Consider the following 23147-nt stretch of genomic DNA (forward strand, 5'->3'; position numbering starts at 1 on the left):
AGACCTCCAACATCAACAAATTATACATCACACAAAAATGTATATATGGAATACACATTTAAAGTTGGTGTTTTAAAATATTTTCAAAACACCCATCTTCTACTGAATCATTGAAACATGTAAATAAAACTTTAAAAGCAACACAAAAGTTATATTCACTAGTAACTTTCCCTCTCCTCCCTCATTTAACTTGATCTTGGTTTCCAATGGTCTAAAATTCTTGCCATAACATGACTCAATATGGATCATTTAAAACTAATATGAATTTCTAGCTTTAGAAACCTACCTATTGGCAATCAGAAAAACTAATATTCTTCCTTTATTTCTGCATTTAAAAAATCTATTGCCACATTCAACACACAAAAAAACCAATGAAAGACCAGGAGACACAATTAGCGCATTTCCTGGTTTCTGCCTGAGAAATTACTTCAGAACACACCTACAAGTATCCCTAGAAAAAAGCTTGCTGGTTATAAACTGCTTTTTCTTTTCTTCTTTTTTTTTTTTTTAAAGATGACCGGTAAGGGGATCTTAACCCTTGACACTTGGTGTTGTCAGCACCACACCTCCCAAGTGAGCGAACTGGTCATCCCTATATAGGGATCCGAACCCATGGCCTTGATGTTACCAGCACCACACTCTCCCAAGTGAGCCACAGGCCGGCCCTATAAACTACTTTTTCTTTTTTGCCTTCCCCCTAAAGCCCTCACACACATACCCACAGTAATGAACGTAAATGTCTGTGAGGGTACGTCAAAAAATTCATGGAAAGATTCGTATTATCTTTCATTTACATTTTTCCATGGACTTTTTGAAGTATCCTCGGATGATAAAGGCTGTACAAAAAAAAAATACTGCTATATATTAACTTTGTTTTGGAGGACTTAAATCTTCCCATAAGCAGCCCCTCAATTTACAGAAACAAATGAAAATCTTGATTTGAAAATTATACTCCCAGCTTCCTCTTACCATGTATCTTAAACTACAGCTATTTACCCAAAGCAAAGAAGCAGAACATTTGAATGCTACCAAACTTCATAGGAGATGATTCAGCAACCTTGTATCGATAAATGTGGGCTCTTCTAGAAAATTTCAGGAACCAGTTAAAAATAGACCACACTTCAAACAATGGGGACTTTGTAGGAAAATAGCTTAAAGTTTTACACAGTATACAGAGATTTATCACCTTAAAACACTGTAGGTGAATCACTAGCTTTAAGTTAAAGGTTTGTAGAGTGCCTACTATGTGCCAGGTACTTAGTAGATGCTTTACAGAATATGCACGCTCCAGGTGCATGGTCAAATAATACCTGACATTTGTAGAATGCTTTCTTTCACTCATCTCATTTAACTCTCAGAATATCCACAGGCATGAGTTTCCCAGTTTTACAGTTACGGAAACGGAGTCCCAGAAAAGTCAATCTGACCGAAATATCACATTTGGTATATGAGTTCTGGCTCCAGACTCGAGGCTTTTGACTCATAATCTAATCATCTGCTGTACTAGCTACTCAAATGCTCTTAGATGTTGTACTGTCGGTTTTTAAAATTAAATTCCTACTTGACGACTTCCAGTATTGTGCTTGTCAGATTCTGCTAAGAATCAAAACACAAAAAAGCAACAACAACAACAAATTGTTTAAGTCCATGGTCTCAGCATGCCGAAGTTCAAACTCCCTGGTTAATCCTGGCGAAAGCCCGCGTTTCCTCCTGGGTGCGGGGCGCTCCCTCTCTCTTCCCCGGGACGGGCGCTCGGCAGAGGGGTCCCGGGTCCCTGAGGTGAGCAGCCAAGAGACCCTCAGCTGGGCTTCCCACAGCCCCCGCGGCCCACGATAAGACATTCCAGAGCCCGACGTCGGCGGGACCAGACACCAGAGCGTCCCTCAGGGCCGGGAGGTGGCGAGACAGCGGGGCGCGGGGCCGACACCCCTGCCAGGCCGACTCCCGCACTGCTCGCGGACCGCACCTGGCAGTCCCGCAGCCCCGCGTCCGTGGCCCAGCGGGAGACCCCAACCGCCCCGAACGGCCGAAGCCCCAGCAGCCTCAGACCCCGCCGCGGATCACCCCGCTCCTACCTGCCTGGGCCTCGACGCTGCCTCCGCGGCGGAGCTGGAAGACTCCAGTCCTCTCCGCGAAGGCGCCGGTCTCCCCGGTCCCACTCGGCTCCGTCCCGCCCACGCAGGCCCGCCAGAGGCCCCGCCCCTGCCCCGCCCGGCCCGGCAAAGCCTGGTTCTTACTGGCTCCTGTTCCCACCCCTCACGCTCCGCTCGGCCCCGGCGCGGCCCGAGTTCCTCGTGAGGGGAACCTCCCGCCTCGAGTCAGCGCGTCCGGGCTGGAACGTTGCTAAGAGCTGGTCACCTCGACGCTGCGGCCCCAGCAGGCAGGCTCCTCGAGCCGGAGCTCCATCGCACTCACAGGGCCTGCTGTCGGCCCAGCCCCACGGCGACGGACCTACACTTTACGTGCGAGATAAAGCCTAGTTTAATCAAGGAATCCAAATGGCACCTCACTCAAGGAAACCATAGACTTGTCGCCTGCCACGGGGCTCAGTTGGCCTGCAGTCTCCAGCGAAACAGCAGCATCGTTTCTCTGGCTGAACTCGAGGAACAAACATTTCTCGGACAATGCAGTACAGTTTCAACTTGAAACGTAGAGAGATGCAAGTAACGCTCCTAGCACCTGACGCTTGAAATCCCGGAGCAGGGGTACCTTTGCTACTCCCAATGCCTGAGGTCGGCCCCCACGCCCTGTTGAGACACACAGGCATAAGCACTCCGCCTGCAACACGCTCTTGCTCAGGTATGTGCATGGCGCTGTGCCTACTGCAAGCAGTAGCCCAGTTTCACTAAGGCTGCAAGACAAGGATGAGTCGAGCCTGTTTCCCAGGCACTCGCTACCTGCCCCACCCAGCCCCTCCCCAGTCCACCCACCCGGAGCCTCTTGGGTCTGATGACTAATTTATTCTCACATTTGTTCACAGAGAGGTACCAAAATAGAAGACTGTCAGAAAGAGAGGTGTTTGGTTACACATTACAGATGACTGTCACAAGCCAACTTAACCAAAACAATAAAGGCAGCATATCCCAAACCGTGAGCTGTGGACAATAAAAGAGGAATCATATTCTATGATGGGGGGGGAAAAAACGTAATGACAACACTTTTTTTTTTTTCTAAAATAACGTCCAGTGAGGAAATAAATGTGATTATTGTTTGTTCTAAATTTTGTACACTGATCTTTATGGAAGCTCCCTCTAAAAAAAAGAAAAGAAAACCTCCCAGATTGTCTTAGATGAAATTTGGGGCTAAAAGGGTGGTTTTGACATTTATCTTTTGAATTTGCGTTCAGAAAGATTACTTAGCAAAATGAGACAGATTGAATTCCAAGTACAAAATACTCATTTGAAACCAAATCTGTCATGGATTGTTGTATGGTTTTAATAAATTAATTCACATGTATGTATTCTACTGTCCTCTCATGGGTAATATAGAGATATACATAATGGTAGTTAATGCCCTTTTAAGCCTGAGAATTGAGAGTTTAATTTAGCAATTCCGTTGATAAGGAGGCCAAGGTAAAATAAAATCAAGTTCTTGGGCCGAGCCCGTGGCGCAGTTGGTAGAGTGCTGCGCTGGCAGCGCGGCGACGCTCCCGCCGCGGGTTCGGATCCTATATAGGACTGACTGGTGCACTCACTGGCTGAGTACCGGTCACGAAAAAACGACAAAAAAAAAAAAAAAAAAAAAAAAAAATCAAGTTCTTTAAGGGACTTACAAATACTCAGGAAACAGTACTTCAACTTCAGAAACTAGAAGGAAGATTCTTACATCAGGGCTAGTACAAACATGCTGTCAGTGTCACAGCTATGCTTATGGCTGCCTGAACAGAATGTGAAAACATGAAAGCAAGAATTTGCTTTTCATTTTTCTTCCATTTGAAACATCATTACTTTCTGAGATGTTTCACAAAATTCTCTTTTTCACATTTGTAGTCACACTATAACTTCGTGCTGTGAACAACTTGAGGGTAGGGACACGAAATGTTATTCTTTATGTCTTTGGTGTCTAGAATAGTACCTGATACTTTAGATTTTTAATCAGTAATTGTTTATTAAATAAATTGAATGAAATATCAGCCTAGCCACTAGATGGCAACATAGTTGTTGTATATGTACTAGTATAATCTGGCTAATTGTAATTTCACCTGACTTGATTAACAGGCATGTTTCTAAAAGTTATGTGTATCTTGCCTTGGCCAGTGAAATCATTTAAAATGTACCACTATAGCTCACTATAACCTTATAGTCAATTACAGTCTTAAAGTTAAGAATCCTTTTGTAAGATAAACTTTCCTTGAGTGTAATAACCCAGAAGTACTGATTTTCTGTATGGGGATACATCTGCTCTGTTTTGTCTAAGAAAGTCGCTATTTACTTGTACCATGTCAACAGATTTTTTAATGGTTCGAGGTGCCTTAAGCAAGTTTCATTCTATAAATCAAAAGCCTATATTCTCCCAATAACAAGTCATTTGCTCATATTTTTGCCCAGCTTTAATAACTGTTTTTCTTGAAAGTCATGGAGACCCTCGAGTCGGACAAACCTAGGTCCCCACTGCCACCCTTCACTAATTGTATCCTTCTGCAGGTTATTAACCTTTCTAACCTCAGTTTACTCATCTTCCCCAAAATGGAGATAATAATTTTATTTACTTTATAAAGGTTGTGAAAAGGATTAAATGAAATAATATCAGTGGAACATCTAATACAATCCTTGGCTTATAGTAGGGACTCAATACCTGGTAACTATTATTCAAACTCTACAATAAAAATCTCACCCGTATTATTGTTTGGTCTATTTATTTTATTCTGTTGATTTAAGACCCTCAGCAATTAAATTGAGTTCATAACACCAGGTTTCATAGCGATAAGCCATACGGATTTGGGCTACGTTTGTCCTCCGGATATCATTTCCAATAGGGCCTTCCTCAAGGTAGTTGTTGCCCAGAAACTTTGCTTTCTCCTATAAGAGAAAAGGAAGCAGAATTATTGTTGTCTCTTTTCACCCTGGTATAGACAATAATTGCATCTACCACAAAAAAAAATGCCTTCCTTATGTTAGCCACTGGCAAAAAGAAAAAAAATAAACCATTAAAAGCACTTATCTGCATTAAAAGCCTCAGGTGCACAATCTGCTGAGAAATCAAGTGTATTTTGTTTCCATGGCCCAAAGCCATGGCCAGAAAGAGAAAATAATCATTCCTAGTCCTTGTTCATAGTAAGTGCATATGATTTATGGGATAATTTTTCCATGTTTCTCCTTGAGTAATTTTTCAATATTCAAGGTACCAGACCCTATACTCAGAAGGGTGGCCAGTCAAGGACAAGTCTACCTCATGAGAAATTCCACATTGCAGAACACTGTTCCTTGCCACTTCACACATGTCACAGGTGCTCAGCTTAAAGACTTGTGCGGCAATGGCATATTCTTCCATCAGAGGTTCCTGTCGTTATTTATTAAAATGAGGCAAAAAAGAGGAATGCATTAATATTAGAAATAATATGCAACATGCACAAAAAGAATAATGAAATACCTTGATTTGACTTTCAAATTCTAGGTGGGAAACAACTAGTAAAATATATTTGTATTGCTCAAGATTCCATACGTGTACCTTGGTGAAGTGGAATTGCATTGGGTCGTCTGTAGACAGTGAGATCATTAGCCCTTTCTGGAGGAAATCTAAAAAAGGATTTTTGGCATACTCGAGAAATAGGCTGTTGTTACTTAATGGCGACATGGCAATGGGAATCTGGGCTAAGAAAAACAAGTACTGTAACACAGGACTCTGAAAAAGAAAAGTGAAAAAATTTTAATTTTGAAAAAGCGATATGAACTACAAATATTAATATCTCGTTGTCTACCTTAAGCTTTAGCTTTCAACAAAATTATCACCTGTCTTTTAAATTCACTGGTAAAGAATTATAGTTTTTCAATGTAAATACTATTTAGAATAAATGTATTTGGGATCATCGATTTTCAGAAGTGAGTCAAACCAAATTGTTCATTTGAGCTTTAGTTGCCTAGGTTAGATGGTCTGTCTCAGGCAAAAGACCTCACCTTGAATCATTCTTTTTTTCTCTGCAAGGAAGTTCTGATTCTCACATAAGACATTTTAAAGCATGCTATAACAAGAAATCTGGCAAAAACTAGATTAAGGTAAGCCAAATCAACTCTGAATTACTCCTTTCAGAGTTCTATATTAGAAGTCAGGATATGTGCATTAAGTCATCCCTACCAGCAACTAGCTAGGTAATCTTTACTTCTCTCTGTAAAATGGACTGCACTAAATAATCTCAAAAATCTTTTATGCTTTACCTGAATTTTTTTTTTTTTTTTTTTTGGCAGTTGGCTGGTAGAGGGATCCAAACCCTTGACCTTGTTATATAACACTGCACTCTAACCAACTGAACTAACTGGTCAGGCCTCTACTTGAATTTGATTCCAGTGTTATAATGACTTGTGACAGTACAATAAGGAAAAAAAAAAAAAAAAGATTCTTCTAGCTCCAATACAAAACATAATATTAAGAAGAGAGCCTTTAACTCACCTTTTTTAAATTCAGGCCATGAGAGATATTATCTGCTACCATGAATGCTGTCATGAGATGGGTGAGAGCTCCAGCTTCCCCACAGTGAGGTCTGAACAGAAATGTATTCATGCCTCGTTCCCTAGGGAAAGGGAACTGCTATAGGAATTGTGGGTTTGGGGCACAGAGTGATGTACAAGAAAATTCTGTAGAAAAATTAACACTCTAGAATCAAAGGATTCAGGAAAAGTGGCAATCTCAAATCATAATCTTAATTCTTCCTAAATACAAATTTTTATTGTATTAAATAAAATAAATAAGAGGTAGCAGAGGACATGGGGGTGAGTAAGGAGGCAAATTGATTACCTGGACAGAAACATCTTCCATCTCAACAGGAAATTTACCAATATCACCATCCCATCATTTCTAGAAAAATCTCATTATAATATTCCTCTATTTATTCCTTACCCAGATATATCAGGAAGGGTAAAATATATGGAGTTTTATAAGAAATTGAACAGTGATTAGTGTAAATTCCTGAACTTCCAATGAAAAGGAACTGAGAAAGTTATTGAAGGTGCACAAAATGTCAATTACTCCATCTATATAAAGAAATTGAAGAAAAAGTTATGGGAAAGAAAGTTCTAATTTGGGACAATTGAAAGCATCCCAGGAATGTACTGGGGCCCTTGACCGCCTAGAGGCCAATGTATGAGGAAAGAGCTGTGTCAAACAAACTCTCCTTCTAGTTCCAGTTCTCTTCTACTTACTTTCTCAGGCTGTTGAGCACCATGATGTTTGCATACATGTAGTAGGCATAGTAAGTGTAAGATGGGTTATTTTCCATTGTCCACTCCTGAGGTTTGGGACTCTTGGAGGAGAACATGTGGCCACTGTGTTTGGACTCATCATCCACACTGTCAAAGCCAGTGATCTGTCAGGAAAAGCGAGCAATGCAATGGGTTCAGTCCAGCTGCAGGGTCCCAGCACTCAGACAAACTCAGCTCCAAAGATGAGGACCAAATGTAAAGACATAAACACCAGGAATAAGTCATGGCCAGGTAGGAGGACTGGTTCATGAGCAGCAGTATGAAGGTCTAGAGGGTCATGCTTACATGTTTGAGGAAGACACTGAGGTCTGGGTGAGCCTGGGGGTTGATGGTGGCCTCAAACACTGGCATGAAAATATTCTCCAGCATCTTTCCAAAGTGTGGAAGGAAATTCTTGGATCGGAATACATCACTAAAAGCAAGAATGAAGAGAATTTAGGAGAAAATGAAGACTTTTACGACTGATAACCTCAGTATGAGGAAACCAGAGGACCAAATGCTGCGTACAGGAAAAGATCTGGTATGTCCATCCAAGATCCACTCTTGTACACTCTTCTAGGTTACCCATAAAGAGAGATTCAGTTTGGGATGGGCATAAGAAGTACAAATTTCTTGCTGAACCACATGCCCCCATCTCTTCTACAAATTCTGTGTGGTAAGAAAACTAAACTTTCACAGCTAAGTACAGATAGAGAAACAGGAATATATCAATTATGTCATAAAAGTTTCACTGATTTATACACGTGTGTGATGTACAAGATGATAAGCATGAAATGGTTATCAAGACTATCTCTGATCTGCTGTAGCTGGAACAATTTAACAATCTCTTATAGAGCACTTAATATATGCCAGCCACCCTTCTAAGTGGCCACAAATATTAGCTAATTTAATCCTCATAACTCAATAAGTTAGGTGCTGTTTTTATCCCATTTTAGAGATGAAGAAACTAAGGCACAGAAAGGTGATGTAACTTGCTCAAGGTTATACATCTAGTAAGTGGTAGAGCCAGGATTCAAGCACAGCCAGTCTGGGTCCAGATTCCATATTCTTAACCACCACACTCTACTGCCTCTCTGCCATATGGTATTAGAAAGGAAGTATTAGCCCAGTCAAAAAGTTACTTTTTTAGCTAAAGAAACAAGGTAAAACTCTTGCATCGCCACAGAGCACACAGGACACAGAGGCAGGTGGCCAGAGAATATATAAATACTTAAGTTAGATAAAAGATCAGTGAGACTGAACAAAGCAAGAAAAGCCATCCCTGAAGGCAATGAATGGTAGCAGGTGGTATGAAAAAGAGCAGACTCCCATATCAATACTGTTGATAAATACTACGGAGAACTTGAGCACTTGTAGGTGAGACAATCAGCAGACAGTAGTAAAAGTTGTGATACAAGAAAGCTACATCCCAGGACAGATGAACATGGGAAAGAAAGAACTAGACCCAAAGGAGAAGACCAGGAGAAAGAAAATGTATATTAAAATGTATGTAATTCTTATTCTAGTTTAGTTTTAATCACTGTCAATAAATTATTTGTGATCTTAATAAAGCCCTGTGTTTTAAAAAACAAAAACAAAATACTTTCTTGTTAGAAAACTGAACTAAAATGATCTTCCTAACTCCTGTGTGTGTGGTCAAGAGTACTGTACCCAGAGTGGGCAAAACTGAGCACACAGGACCCGGTACTGAATACTACTTTAACAAAGCTGATTTCTATCTAGTTAAGCTGTATACTTGTGGTCCATGCAAGGGAGGTGAGATAGGTGAGATGAGGGCAAGCTTTAGGGTTCTAATAGACAGGTACATACTAGATCCTGGGGACCTGGATCATCCATGTCATGTTGGGACAGTGGATGCGGTTTTGAACGAACCAGGAGGAGAGTTTGCTCCACTCATCAGGACTGCGGCCATAGATGGACAGACGGGGCTCAGCATGCTGGTACTTGGCCTCCACGAGGTCTGCACCTACTTCCTGCAAAGCCAAGAGAAGAGTCTAAAGCCAGGGTTTCTCACAAGTCTCTCAGGCATCTAAACCTGTGGGGTCTAGAGAGAGGAGATGGGTACAAGAAGAACTGAGGAAACATGAAAGGAAGAAGGAGGGAAAATATCAAAGATTAAGAACTAAGGGAACTGAGAGTTGAAGAGTGGGTAGTGGGGATAAAAGACTCATAGAACACAATGGAAGACTAGAAAGTGAAAAAGTCAGACTAAAGATGATGAGATATCCAAGGTGCCTGCAAAAGATGTTTAGCTTTTTGTATTATTCCTACCCCCCAAAACACACATCTCCCAACTCCATATGCTATTATTCCTGCTTCCTAGGTACCATGAAGATGACGGTGGATTCCCATCCTAACTCTTCCTGAACTTGTAACTCCCCAAACCTGAAAGGGTCAGTCAGATCCTCAATAAATCCCCAAAACACGCCCTTAATTTCTCTACCCTAGGAATACAGGTCTTTTAAAATCACTAGAGTGGATGTTTTAGAAGACATTCTTACCTTCGTTTGTGTAGTCTTCGGCCCCAGGGATAGTACCCTCCCTCCCTCCCTCCCTCCTTTCCTTCCTTCCTTCCTTCTTCCCTCCTTCTCTTCCTCCCTCTCCTCAGGAATCATGCCAGTTACCATAGTTCTGGTTGGTTCCACCTCACCTTGATGATAGTGGCAAAGTATTCCCCATTAATGTAATTGTCTGTCTTCAAGTAGAGGTCCCGTAGCTCACTCGCTCCTACAGGGTTGTATTTGTCATTGAACTTATCAAAACGCTGGAAGGTCTGACGTCCCTGAATGAGGAAAAAGGAGCAGAAATGTATCATTGCCAGAGCTGCCTAGACACAAGAAGCTAGTGGTCAAGTGGAACAGAGGTCTGGTAGCAGGGGAAGGGGTTGGACTCCAAGAACGGAATCCGGGACAATTGACAATGAGTGAACCTCAAAATTGTCTGTAGTGCTTCAGTCAGCATGGTAAGCCGATGTTGAAAGGGCTCTGAGAAGGGAGGGCTTGTAGGAGAAGATATGTGAGGTTCTGAGTATTAGAGTGAAACTGACATTATCTTTTCAACCTACAGCATGAACATCCAGAGAATCAACAGTCAGGTCATAGGGATGCATTTTTAATTTAGCAAAAACTTCCTTTAGGGTCAGATTCTTCTCTTTGGTGCTATAGACCACTCTGTCAGCATCAACTTGGTAAGATTTCTTAATAAAGCGCAGCAGATGTTTCTGGTTCATGCAAGCAGCTGCATGGATATGGGTGTCCACCTGCGTGTATATTCAGAGAAAGAAAAACCATCAATCAGCCTTAGTTAGCTCCTCTGTCAGAGGCTATGGTGCTTGCAAATCCCACTGCGATGGAAGAAAGAAGTAAATAACGGGAGTGTGAGCTGATAGCTAGTGGAGATGGCCCGGTTATGTGCCCATGAAAGGATGTGAAAGGTTAGGCTAAATGCAATAGTAATGTTTGCTTCTCTTATATATCTTATATATTTACAAATCCTCATGTGAGCCAGATTTAGCAGATATATTTCCCGATTTTACAAATGATGACGCTAAAATTCAAAAATATTTAATCACTTCCCCCCACGATTTTAGAGTCAGGAAGTAGAAGAAAAAAGACAAGAAGGAAGATTTTCCAAATTCCAAAATAGCAGTCTCTGATGCTTTATTTGCTTTTGTTATTTTTGTTGTTGATGATAACTATCATTATGTTATGCCAGGAATATGGTAAGCCTTTCTATGGAGAAAACAATAGAATTGGCATTTTAACCCTTGAGACATAACCTGTTTTTAGTAAAAACCACTGAACCTGCAGAAATCTTAGCTTAATCAGAAAAACAATGTTTTTCATCCTTCTCGAGAAATAATTGGATTAATGTTTTTGCTCAGAAATTACCTCTGAGGAACTAAAATGTTTACCTTTCTGCAGTTGTAAAAATCTCGGTGGGGGTTGTTCTTCAGCTCCTTTAATTCATCCATCTCATTGAGCATCTCATGAACTTGGAACTTGGAGGAAAGGAACTTCAGGCGCCGGTGGGTATAGGTCTTACTTTGAAAAAGATTCCAGACATTTAAAGAAAAACTATCAAAATTTCAAAACCGTTAGGAGCCCTATAACCCATGGGAGTCAATTATTGAAAATAACCTTTCAGTTTACTCTGCAGTTAATCTCACTGAAAAATATCGGGCTTCAAGGGCTTCATCTTTTCATCAAAGTTGGACATAATAATGAGGTAGGACTTGGGAAGGCATTTTAAAAATTGGTGGAGACAATGTCATTCAAAGTCAAGGTGACTGGCTGTGTAGTTGAGCTCTAACCCTGGCTCAGCCAGCTGTGTGACTTTGGGTAAGTTACTTAACTTGCCAAAGTCTCAGCTCATAAAACTGGAAATATAAAAATAAGTCCCTCACAGAGCAATTGTGAGGAGTAAAATAAATAATGTACGCGAAGTGTTTAACGTAGTGTTTGAGGGCTGGCTGGTTAGCTCAGTTGGTTAGAGTGCAGTATTGGTAACACCAAAGTCAAGGGTCTGGATCCCCGTACCAGCCAGCCACCAAAAAACCCAAACCAAACCAAAAAAACACACAACATAGTGTTGGAACATCGCAAGCATTTAATAGATACTTATTCTTCCTATCATCAGTAGTGGAAGTTGTCATTTAGTTCTCATTAAATACTTACACAGGTCCTTGGGCAATTAAAGCAAGTAAAAAATTCATATCATCTAGGAAGGTGTCCAGATTTGGGTAAGGAAGTGGCCTAGGCTCATCTTTGCTGGCTGCTGCTTCATTAGGATAGATGTACACTACACCATCCTTCATTTTGAGGTGATAGCCCAGGTTTTCAGGAAGGTCATCTGTTCGAAAAGGGTCTTCTCCCTTCTTCGTAGGAGGGGTAAAGACTATTTCAATAAAACACAGAGGAATAAATCAGTACATAGAATGAATGACCACATAAAATAACCAAAATATGAAATGCTGTAAAATTTCATTAGTTTGGAATCTTCTACTTCATAAATTGCAATTATCCAGAGTTAAGCTAAAGTTTCTTTTTACATTTTTTCCCAAAGGTGTCTAAATTAGTAGTATAAAATAAATATAAAATAATACTTTACCTAGTGTAAGAATATTTTTCAAGTTCTTTAGAAGCACTGTTTACATAAAGTAATTGATATATGCTACTTACATATAATTTTAATTATTTACTGAAGTTGGTCATCAAGGCTTTCTGTTTAGAGCATTTTATTAGCCTATTAGATAATTGCATGAAAATAAAAGTTAAACTACAGTTGAAAAATGGAGTTTGTTTTTTACCTTATTTAAATCAACCTACTTTATTATTCATATTTAGAGTGTTTTTTAAATAGACTAGTTAAGAGCAGTTTTAGGTTCACAGCAAAACTGAGTAGAAAGTGCAAAGTTTCTGTATACCCCCTGCTTCCACACATGCATGGCCACCCCCACTATCGACATCCTCCATCAAAGTGGTGTGTTTGTCATAATCGAACCTGTAATGACACACCATAATCACTAAAAGCCCCTAGTTTACACTAGGGTTCATTCTTGGTGTTGTGTATCCTGTGGTTCTGGACCAATGTACAATGACTTGTATCCACCCTTATATAGTATACAGAATAGTCTCACGCCCCTAGAAATCCTCTGTGCTCCACCTAAAGTGCTTTTAATGAAAAAGGAGATATAAAATAAATTTTTGTTATAAGAATTATAATTCTTATTATAGTTATGTTTTCCACCTTTTAAAGCACACACGATTTCTACTAAAGGAATTGAGAAGGGATTAATTGGATAAATGTTCCCTTCCTCCTACTGCTAACAATGTTGCTTAAAAAGCCAATAGCCTCCTGAATGAAAAGGTAGATAGAATAGATTTTGTTTGCCAGATAAATTCAAGACCTACTTAACTACCAACAGCAGAAAAAAAAAAAAAAAAAAAAGGCCAAGAACATATTCCACACTGTCATAACCTTTATGCACTCATTCTTTCACTTTCAACAGGTATGATCATTCCTGCCTCTTCACTGCTGTACCTAAGGAAGACACTAGAAAGTCTCCTGTTTGCCAGTAATGCCTAAAGCAGCCAGAATGAGAAAAATAACATAGGAAGAAGAAGTTTGCTTATTTCCTAGGGAGAACTGGGAGGTAGCTGAATGGTTAGCTCACTTGGGAGAGTGTGGTGCTGATAACACCAAGGTCAATGGTTGGGATCCCTGCACCGGCCAGCTGCCAAAAAACCAAAAAAGACTGGGAGATAGGGAATATGAAAGAAGTGAAACAGTATGTAGCTACATCAAATATCAATTTTCAAATTCTTATATATATATTAGAGGTATAAAGGTTATTTAGGGGAAAAAAAGGAAAGACAAACATCCTAAATGTCAATATTATAGAGGATGGGTAAATCAATATTATGAGCTATAAACTGGAGACATGTCTCATATGATTTTATTTTTTTAATTTTAAGTATGATTTAAATATTAATAGGAATTACAGCGAGGAAGTTGGAGAACTGGCAATCTTTTATAATATGACAATTTGGAAGTTCGAAAATCTCAAATATTTGTCTGCAAAAATTTCAGTTCTAGGGGCAAGATAATTGCACGAATATTTATATAAAGTTGTTTATTATAGCCTTGTTGAAAATGTGTTTTAAAAAATCAGAAATCTAAACGTCTAAAAATAGGAATTGATTGAATCAATTATGACACAGTTATACAATAGAAATCTGTGAAATTATTAAAATCTGGTTATTAAAAAGTATATACTTTATACAGGGCAGAAAATAAAAATTGAAACATATAAATAAAGTGCTATGGAAAGTCAAAACATGTAGCTGCTTTTATCTAGAGGTCAGAGGATGGCAAGAAATTATAGTATTTGGGCTGCCCCTCGAAGGGTGAGGTTGAATTTGGAGATTTGGACATATGGCGATAAGCCAGGGAAGGGCAGTGTAGGCACAGACAACAGCACAGCAACAACACAGGAGCGGGAGAGTGATGAAGTCTGTGGGGAACAGGAAGTCTTTCCAACCAGAACAAGCAGTATAAAAGATGGAGTAGAGGAGGTAAGTTTAGAAATAGATGGAGTGTACAAGCCCAGAAATAAACTACATAAAATGTAGTTAGGAGGCCAGATGGCAGTAGGCCTGAATAACAGGCTAAAGACTGAACTTTACTTTGTAGGTAATGGGGAGCCGCTAAAGGTTTTGTCAGCAGATGGACATGCTCATATCTGTGTTTTAATAACTGGCACCAAAGTGAGGATGAACCAAAAGAAGGTGAAACTGGAATTTAGCAGAGTAGTTAGGAAGCTATCGTAATAATCTGGATAAGAAGATACAGAGGCCTACGTTACAGTTTGGGGAACGGCGAAGAGAGAAATGGATTCAAAGAGATATTGCACAGACTGAATCAAGTGATTGGATATGTGGGCAGGGAGGAGTGGAGTCAAAGACGACTATGATAGCTTTAGACTGGATTACTTATAACCGAGGGGCATATTTTAAATTTAATATTTAGTAGTTAAACTGGACGATGCATTATATAAGAAAATTAGTTACCTGGATAGAGGCTCTCATTTGCTACCCAAGCCTCACCCTCAATGTTCCGCAAGTACTTGGAAGGGGTTTTAGGGAACCTCTGAAATGACTTCTGCATGTATTTCTCCCGTATACATAATGCCCGATACAGACCTTCACAAACCACTTCGAAATCTTCAACTGTAACCTGCCCAAAAAATGTCAGAGTATCAGAGTCCAAACTGGATTTTCATGTGCTTATTCATCACTACTAAACATTTCATTTCAGTTATTATCTAAAATCCCTGCCATTTGCAGAGCACTTGTGTTATACAGAAAATGAATAAACAATAACGGTATGCCTTTCATTGCCCCGTCACTTTTAAATATCTTAGGACATACCCTAAGTGGGTCAGTTACATGAGAAGGGGGTTCAGGACTAGTCGTTAAAACTATATTTGGAGCATCAACTAATGGCTAAATAGCAGTTTCGCCAATATGGTGCTGATTCTGCAAGTCCATGTGACAGAGATTTATTAAATGACCAACTGTTCTGGATAGGACAGGCAAGTCAAGTTGTTTGTGGTGTGAGTTTACTATCCTTGTGGCATACTACAGTCTCTTTCAGGTGATAATCTACTGTGTAAGCTTCTGCAGTGAAATTAGAGTGTTTAGTCAGTCAAAAAACAATAGCCCCATAAGAATTTTCTAACCTCTCTCTCATCTTCCTTCTTTTCTCTGGTCTCTTTTTTCTTCTCTTCTCTCTTTCTCCTAATCTGTTTTCTTTGGTTGGTTAATGCTACCTGCAGCCCTTCCCTCTATTGTAGATCTGTCTTGGGTCCATCTTTTCCTGAGAGCCCCCTGTGCCTCCCTGAGGCTCCATTTCCTGCTTTACGATGCCATCAGCAAGACTAGAGCACCTGCTACTCTGTTTGGTCCTTTTGCCAAAATCTGTCTACTGTATTCTGTAATACATACAATTCATTCTGTATTCTCCATGTGCATATTCTCCATGTGTAAGCAAATGAGAGAGAAGAGAAATTATGAGGGATGATGAAAGCAATACAGAAATATGACACACCATATTAGTATTCAAATGTAATATTGAAGTATAACAAAGGCCAGGTGAGCTAACATCTTCCTCAACAGGAAGGAAGATTCTTCCTCAACAAGAAGCTAGAACTGTCAAGTTGAGTGGATTCTCAGGAGCTACATCTGAGTGGCAGGGAATGACTCACCCCCGAGGCATAGTCACCAGTGATCTGCACTCTCTGAAAATCAGGCACAGTCTGGTAGGTTGGAGATGAAGAAATGTATTCATCAATGTGAGACAGTTTGGTGGAAGATGCTTCACTTAGTGGAATGGCCAAATTAACAGTCTTCCGTCCTTGGAAACGCTTTTTTCTGGGTTTGAAATTTAGAAATAAGAGTACTTAACTTTATCTTCGTTAGGAGTTTTATTGTGATAGATGGATGTTTCACTATACAATTTTATTTTGAGGACAAAAAGTGAAAATTAAAACGTGGGTTGAGTATCAGAAACAGGATCCAAACATAGTGGGAAGAGATACTATTGAAAACACATGAGAATGTGTTCCTTCTTCCCGGTTTGCTTTGGAAGAGTGGGCCTTAGGGATCATGCTAGAAGGCCTTCAGCATGACACTGCTCTTCCCAGACAGTCCACGCCTAGCAAAGTAGGCAGTCTGGGCACTGCAACAAGCACAGGCTACGTCAGTTACTATGTGTGTCGTTTGTTCATGTTCCTTAAACTCTGTGAGCTTCCATCTCCCCATCTGAAAAAATGGTGTAATAATGGCTACCTTATATGATTTCTGTGAGATTTAATGTGTATAAAATGCCTAGCACAGTACCTGGAATTTTTAAGTTGCTTATTTCTTCAAATCAAAACAAGATTTATCGACTTTCTATTTTGACCAGGCCCTGTGTTTGGTCCTATGTGGGATCCTAGAGAAGCTATTGTTGCCCTTCTCTTAAAGATGTAAAACCAACAGAAAGACAGCAGAATGATCTGTTCCCCATGAAGCGGGTGGGGAGGGGCAAGGGCTGTAAAGAGGGGGTTCTGGGTAAGTGGTCAGTATAGGTTTGAGGACTAAAATGTGCCAGACAGTGACAGATAGGGAATCTTAGAGTTCAAATAAAGGAAAATAGACTTTGTGAGGAGGGGTCTCTAAAGACCACTCAGGGGAGTTCAGTAAGCACGCATCATAACATAGGATGGGCAGGGCATGAGGGCAGAAATGGAGAGCCGTACCCCTGAGGTTAGGAGGTGGTGAGACTGGCTGGAGGGCAGGATTCATGTCAGGAAGCACAACACTAAAGGTGGCTAGGGATGGAAGATGGAGGCTCTTGAGTTCATTTACATAACCGCTGTGTGTAAGCTGAGTATGTTCTCAGCAGCCGTCAGCCTTCTTTGGTTTGGAACAATTGCGTAGGTAACCCAAGTCCTCTTGTTGAGTGGATAGGGAAGCTTCAACTCCAGGGAGATGTGGAAGAGGGTAAGAGGCTATTGCTTTCTTCTTTTTCAGTCATTGGTACCTCATCTTAGCATACACAGTGCGGGGGAAAAAAGAATTTCTAGCCCCCAAAGAGCTCTTCCTCTGAGTTAAGCCATCATTTAAGATACACTGAACATATTTGCCCTGGCATTTCCCCCTCCTTGTGTTCTGATGTACTAAGCATTCGCCTTACACCACTTACCTCCTGCCTTCTGTGAAGGTAGATAGAGTCTCCAGGTGGAATACGTGTGCTTGCATCTCACGGTGAGAAATTGGACAGATCTCATCCACATCAAAAGGCGAAATCTCATGACGGCCTCCCTCATCTTTGACTTCAGAGGCAAACACCTTTTCAGCAAAGCTACGCATTGCTTCATCAATTTCTGAAAAAGGTTTTCACATATTAGTGTTCAAGCTTTTTTCAAAAATCATCCAAGAGCTTCTGCTATGTGTAAGACTCAGGGTTAAGGACGGTACTAGGAGCATAACTCCCCTGCTCTCCAACCAGGGTCCCAGAAACACGAGATCAGTGCCTGCTCTCCCTTCAGTGGATAGCTCAGAAATCCCTCAGACACACAGGTCAAATTCTCACAGCACATTTCAGGAGGGTCCTAAAGACGTCCTAAAAGGAATTGGGCTGTTGTAGGCTAGCACTTAATATAAGATCACCTGTTTCTGGCAGGGCTAAGTGTAATTAGGGCTAAGTGTAATAGTAACCATGTAGCATAGTCCTTCCCAATAGGTTGTATTTTTCTGATGGTTTTGAAGATGTGGACAGGGTTTTGGAGTTTTTCTTCTTAAGAAGAACCAGTGATTCCAGAGATCTAAGTAGCTCTGAGAAATAAATGTGTACTTTAGGACCTTTCTACTTCTTAGGACAGATGTGTTTCTCTCACACAACAAACCTCATTTTTTAAAAAAACCTGACAACTTGGTGATAACGCTGCTGTGTGGTAGAAGGGGGCCACTAAAATTTACTACCTACTGTTGGGAGTCCCATTTCTTGTGAACATAGGCCTTGGAAAGCCAATTCTACTTTCACATGACTTTATTTTCTCATTCTTAAAATGAGGGGAGAGGGTGATCCTTAGCTTGGCAATGAATAACCCCAAGATCCTTAGGATATAAGAAAACCAGTTTTATCATATAGGGTTGTCATGGCCACTAAGTATCTGCTTTGCTGTAAAGTTCCACTGTGTTCTCTGGGTACCCAATTGTTTATATCTGAATCATTACCTCTAATACTTCTCTTGGTATTTCCAGAAAAGAGCTGGTAGCAATAATGACAATGGCAAACTGGTAGCTATTTGGAGCAACTGTACAAGACAGAAACATCTCAACAGGATGACAGAGCAAACTGCATGCAGAGAGAAAGATTCTCCCACCCCATTAATAATGTCTATACAGGCCTTTGAAAGGCCACATCTTCAACTCTAATTGAAGTAGGTGTGATGTGTTCTAGCCCCTGCTCTGCACTTACTACCTCCTTCACTTTCCTCTGCTTCAGCTTCCTTATCTGTAAAGTGAGGGCACTAATACCTACCCAACCTCACTGCAAGGCTCACTGTGACAGCAAGTGAGATACTGTATGTGGAAATGTCTTAAGGAAAAAAAAGCACCACATTAAACGATGTAATTTGGTATCGTTGGTCAAACAAATATTTGGTATTTTAGGTTAGCTTTAGGCTTTTAAGGAGATGATAAATGATATGGCTTAGTATAGACTGAAACACATATTGGAAACAAGAGTAATTGATTTATAACTTCAACACTAACAGGTCAGCCAGTTTTAAAACCCTGGCTTGTGTCACAGCATAGTTAGCAGAGAAACCCACTGTGTTGGCTGAACTTCATGCATCTGTTTGTCTTGTTAAACTCAAACACTTCCTGAAACTGAAAAGCATCTTTGGATGCTATGAGTAGTTCTTTGGCAAGCACCATGATCCGTGAAGGAACAAATGGAACACTAAATAGATCCATTTGACGGCCTGAGAATGCCTCCCCACCCACTGCCTACTGATCCCCAGAAATAGTATCATTCCTCCCTGAGCATCACGAGCAAGCACCGTGCGTCTCAAGGATGAGTGGAAAGCAGAAGTTAGAAAAGGGCTTCATGCAGATGAAGGGCAAATGGAAATTGGCCAGTTGGTTATGATGATGAGAATGAGGGTGAAAGTACAACTGGCTGGTCATTGCGAGTCTGGAGGCTGCAGGAAGGATGGTGTGGAGATGGATGCCCAGAAACCAAATCCTACTTGCTTGATATCTGGTTCTTCCAGAATAAACATTCATTATTTGGGACTGCACAAATCCATTTATTTCATATTTTTAAACATTATTGTTTTTACTAAGATGTCTCTCCCTCTGTCACTATAGAGAATTGAAAATCAGAAACTCTTCTCTGAAGAGGCAGTTTACAAGGCCGGCCCGTGGCTCACTTGGGAGAGCGTGGTGCTGACAACATCAAGTCAAGGGTTAAGATCCCCTTACCGGTCATCTTTAAAAAAAAAAAAGAAGCAGTTTACCTGATGAACAAAAATTATATGGTTGGTATTTCCTTCCACTAAATCAACCAGTTGTTTTGACTTCACGTAACCACAGCTGAAATTTGATTCCTAATTCAAGAGCTCTGCCTTTCAAAAATACTCCAGGGAGTGGTGGTGACTATGGAAGGGAAAGAGTGAAACTGGTATTTCAAAAAATGAGTACATAAGATTTGGTGACAACCTGAATTCTTGGAGTAAAGGAGAAATAATACCCTCAGGTTTGTTAGGTAATTTCTGACTTTTTAAAAAATGTGTTATGTTTGAGATAATGGGACATCTAAGTGGAAATGTCTTGAAGATAGGACATCTCCATTTGGATAGGTAATAGACAGGATAATAGAAAAGATAAGTAGAATGGTGAAGCCTAAAGAGCAATGGATTAGGAGTGAGAAAACATGTTGGTGACAGCTGGGTGGGCCTGGGGAAACCACACAATCACTGGGAGCCTCAGTTTTCATTATCATGAAAGGGAATGTTAATAATAATAATGTCAACTTCAGAGAGTTATGAAGATTAAACAAGAAATACTTTAAAAACTACAGCAGTACTATCAGAAGTTAGGGATTATTATCATTAACACAGGAAGTGCAAGACTCTTGAGAAAAGGAGTGTCATGCTTGCTTCTTCACCCAGCATCCAGAACAGCATGCTTATTTCTCAGCAGTGCTTTATTAATGTGTAGGAAAGACAAGGCTGCTGGTCTTTCATCTGCCACGTCTCATTTCACAGAGGCAAACCTATCAGTCAGCAAAAGGACAAGTCTAATTTGAGATGGAGGGAACATGCAACTAAAGTTACAGTTTTATCTAAAATGGGTTTTTATTTTATCTGGTCACAAAAATTCACAACAAAATTTTTTGCACTGGAGTTGAGGTAAGTTAAGGCAAGCCTCAATAGGCCCCTTTGGCTAATTTGGATCTTTTATTTCAAAATATCATTTAAGTACCCTATGAGGTTTTCTTTAAAAAATAGGGCTCAATCCTCGTACCAGCCAGCCATCCCCCATTTCCCCCACAAATACATATATATGAAATCCAGAAAAGCCATGAGTTCATTTGCTATGCTATGTGATATCAATGGTCATTATTGATCTTTGTTAACTTCCAATCATATCATTTCATAAACACTGCTGAAAAATAACCATGTTTCTGAATTAAGGAACAATATAATTTCTTTATTTGATACTCACAAATGGCAGGAAAAATAGATAAAAATACTCACGTTTTTCTTCAGCTGTATGAAGTAAAATAAAACAAGATAGAACAAACATATGAACAACTCTTAGAAATCACAGTGGCTATTAATCAGTGCTTTGGAATAGAAGCATGTAGATTGGTGCAAGCAAGAGGTGTGATGGAATACGTTATTCCAGCTCATTCTTCCAGCTTGTCTACAGTTTGCTGCTGTCAGAAAACCTGGGACTATGGTCATTAAACAGCTCCTCATTTTCTTTTCCTTTCTAAAAGGTCTTTAAATTTATGTGTATAATCTTTAAAAGGTACTCTTTGCAAAATGTGAATTAAAAAAAAAATGATAAAGAGGGATGGGAACTCACACACTGCTGGTAGCAGGTAAACTGCTCATCTGATAAACAATTCACCTACCAAACAGTCATTTATGAGAAGTTGTCCTATGGAAATAAGCCTTAAACATGGAAAATCTTTAGGTGCAAATATTATTGTCAAATATATTTATACTTACAAAAAACCGTAAAGAACCTAAGAGATTATTTAAGAAAAATATTATATAGCTATTTAAAATGGTGTTTATGAAGAGTTTGGAATACCGTGGTAAAATGGTTAAGTTATAATGTTAAGCCAAAACATTATTCTGCCAAAAGCAGGATATAAAAGTTTATGTACAATATAATCAAAACTATTTTTTAAAAAAGTTCTTTAATTTTGCATAGAAAATATATTGGAGAGTAAAACACTAAAATGTTAAGAATGGGTATCTTTGGATGATGGGACTGTGATGATTACTTTTGTTATTAATACTTTCTGATTTTTCTAAATAAAATTATTTTTCTAAATAGTTACTTTCATTTCTCAGTGCAATTTCTTTTTATTTTACAGGAAACACATCTCATTTGTATAATGAAAAAGACAGAACTTATTATTTTAAAAATTACTCTGGTTATAAATCTGGATTGTGAACCATCAGAATTATACAGATTGGGTTAATATTTCTGTTATGCTCATGATTTTCAGCTAACACTATACTTAGAGACATTATATAGGACTTTTCTTAGAACTGTGTCAGCACAGGTTTTTTTAAACTACAAGAATAGATATTAAATATCTCACATACTTTTCTACTGGGATCATCAAAGATGCTACCCACATGATACAGTTTTAGAAAATTATCCTCCTTCCAAAACTAAAAACAAACCAAAAAACCTTGAAAATGTTTTGCCTGTTTCTGAAATGTATTTTTAAAGCTATTATAAACCCTAAATAAAGGATTATCAAAGCTGACATGATAGTTAAAGGAATAGTTGCATATGAAAAAAAATTGAGCTCTCCAAACACTTTTGCACACCTACCTGGAAGTTTGAACAGAGGCATTGTTGCTGGGATCCTTGATTCTAGGACAGCACAGTGGAAAGGAAGAGAGGAGACTGTGGGGATGGCTGACTGACACTATAAAATACTCTGGCATTCATTTTATTATTTTGCTTTTCCCCCTGTAATCTGACCCTTCTCTGCTAAAAGAGAGAGATGAGCTTTGGACCTATTTATAGCTTTAGGCAATTGACAGTGAAAAACAGGTGAAGCCTTCAGTCTTTGCTTTGAAATTTTAGAAAAGATATCTGTGGTTGGATGGGAATTGCATTTCAATATTTCTAAATCTTCCTACAGATTGGATTCTCACCAAGTGGTGTTTTCCTACATAATGTGACCACTGATGACTATATTCCACCCTACTGAGTACAGTGAGGTTTTTCCAGGTGTTTGAAAAGTCACGCTCCTCAGAGATTTGCATCATGAGAACTGCTTTCTCTGGTTCATGAATATGTTGGTATATTCATCAAGCTCTCAAAACACACACAGACGTGCACACACATGTGTTTTCATTAGAAATATCCTTGACTTAGCAGAAATTCACTTGGCAGAATTTATTTAATGAATTAAGTAGTAAAT

The 23147-nt window shown here is 39.6% G+C and overlaps 2 protein-coding genes across 5 annotated transcripts in view; both read right to left on the minus strand.

Annotated features, from left to right (window-relative positions):
* DENND2C (DENN domain containing 2C) overlaps positions 1–2151 on the minus strand; it is a 73062-nt gene extending 70911 nt beyond the window's left edge. For 2 of the 3 annotated variants that reach the window (XM_063105957.1, XM_063105956.1), the window contains exon 1: positions 2076–2151. The gene's annotated coding sequence lies outside the window, so the exon portion shown is untranslated. The remainder of the gene's footprint in view (positions 1–2075) is intronic. The other variant, XM_063105958.1, reaches the window with a different exon arrangement.
* Positions 2152–4838: 2687 nt separating this feature from the next.
* On the minus strand, positions 4839–22657 carry AMPD1 (adenosine monophosphate deaminase 1). Of its 2 annotated transcripts, XM_063105264.1 has the most exons (16): positions 22550–22657; positions 21226–21237; positions 17661–17841; positions 16180–16345; positions 14984–15149; positions 12089–12308; positions 11326–11455; positions 10477–10671; positions 10063–10194; positions 9222–9385; positions 7698–7824; positions 7353–7516; positions 6604–6724; positions 5668–5841; positions 5389–5499; positions 4839–5018 (listed from the first exon to the last, which is right to left on the minus strand). In XM_063105264.1, the coding sequence occupies exons 1-16, from the start codon at positions 22569–22571 to the stop codon at positions 4860–4862; spliced, it is 2244 nt and encodes a 747-aa protein (XP_062961334.1). In that variant the 5' UTR covers positions 22572–22657; the 3' UTR covers positions 4839–4859. The 2 variants fall into 2 exon arrangements, with proteins under 2 accessions (XP_062961334.1, XP_062961335.1); XM_063105265.1 differs by lacking the exon at positions 21226–21237.
* Between the last annotated feature and the right edge of the window lie 490 nt (positions 22658–23147).

Source organism: Cynocephalus volans, chromosome 8, assembly GCF_027409185.1.
Source record: "Cynocephalus volans isolate mCynVol1 chromosome 8, mCynVol1.pri, whole genome shotgun sequence".
Classification (NCBI taxonomy): domain Eukaryota; kingdom Metazoa; phylum Chordata; class Mammalia; order Dermoptera; family Cynocephalidae; genus Cynocephalus; species Cynocephalus volans.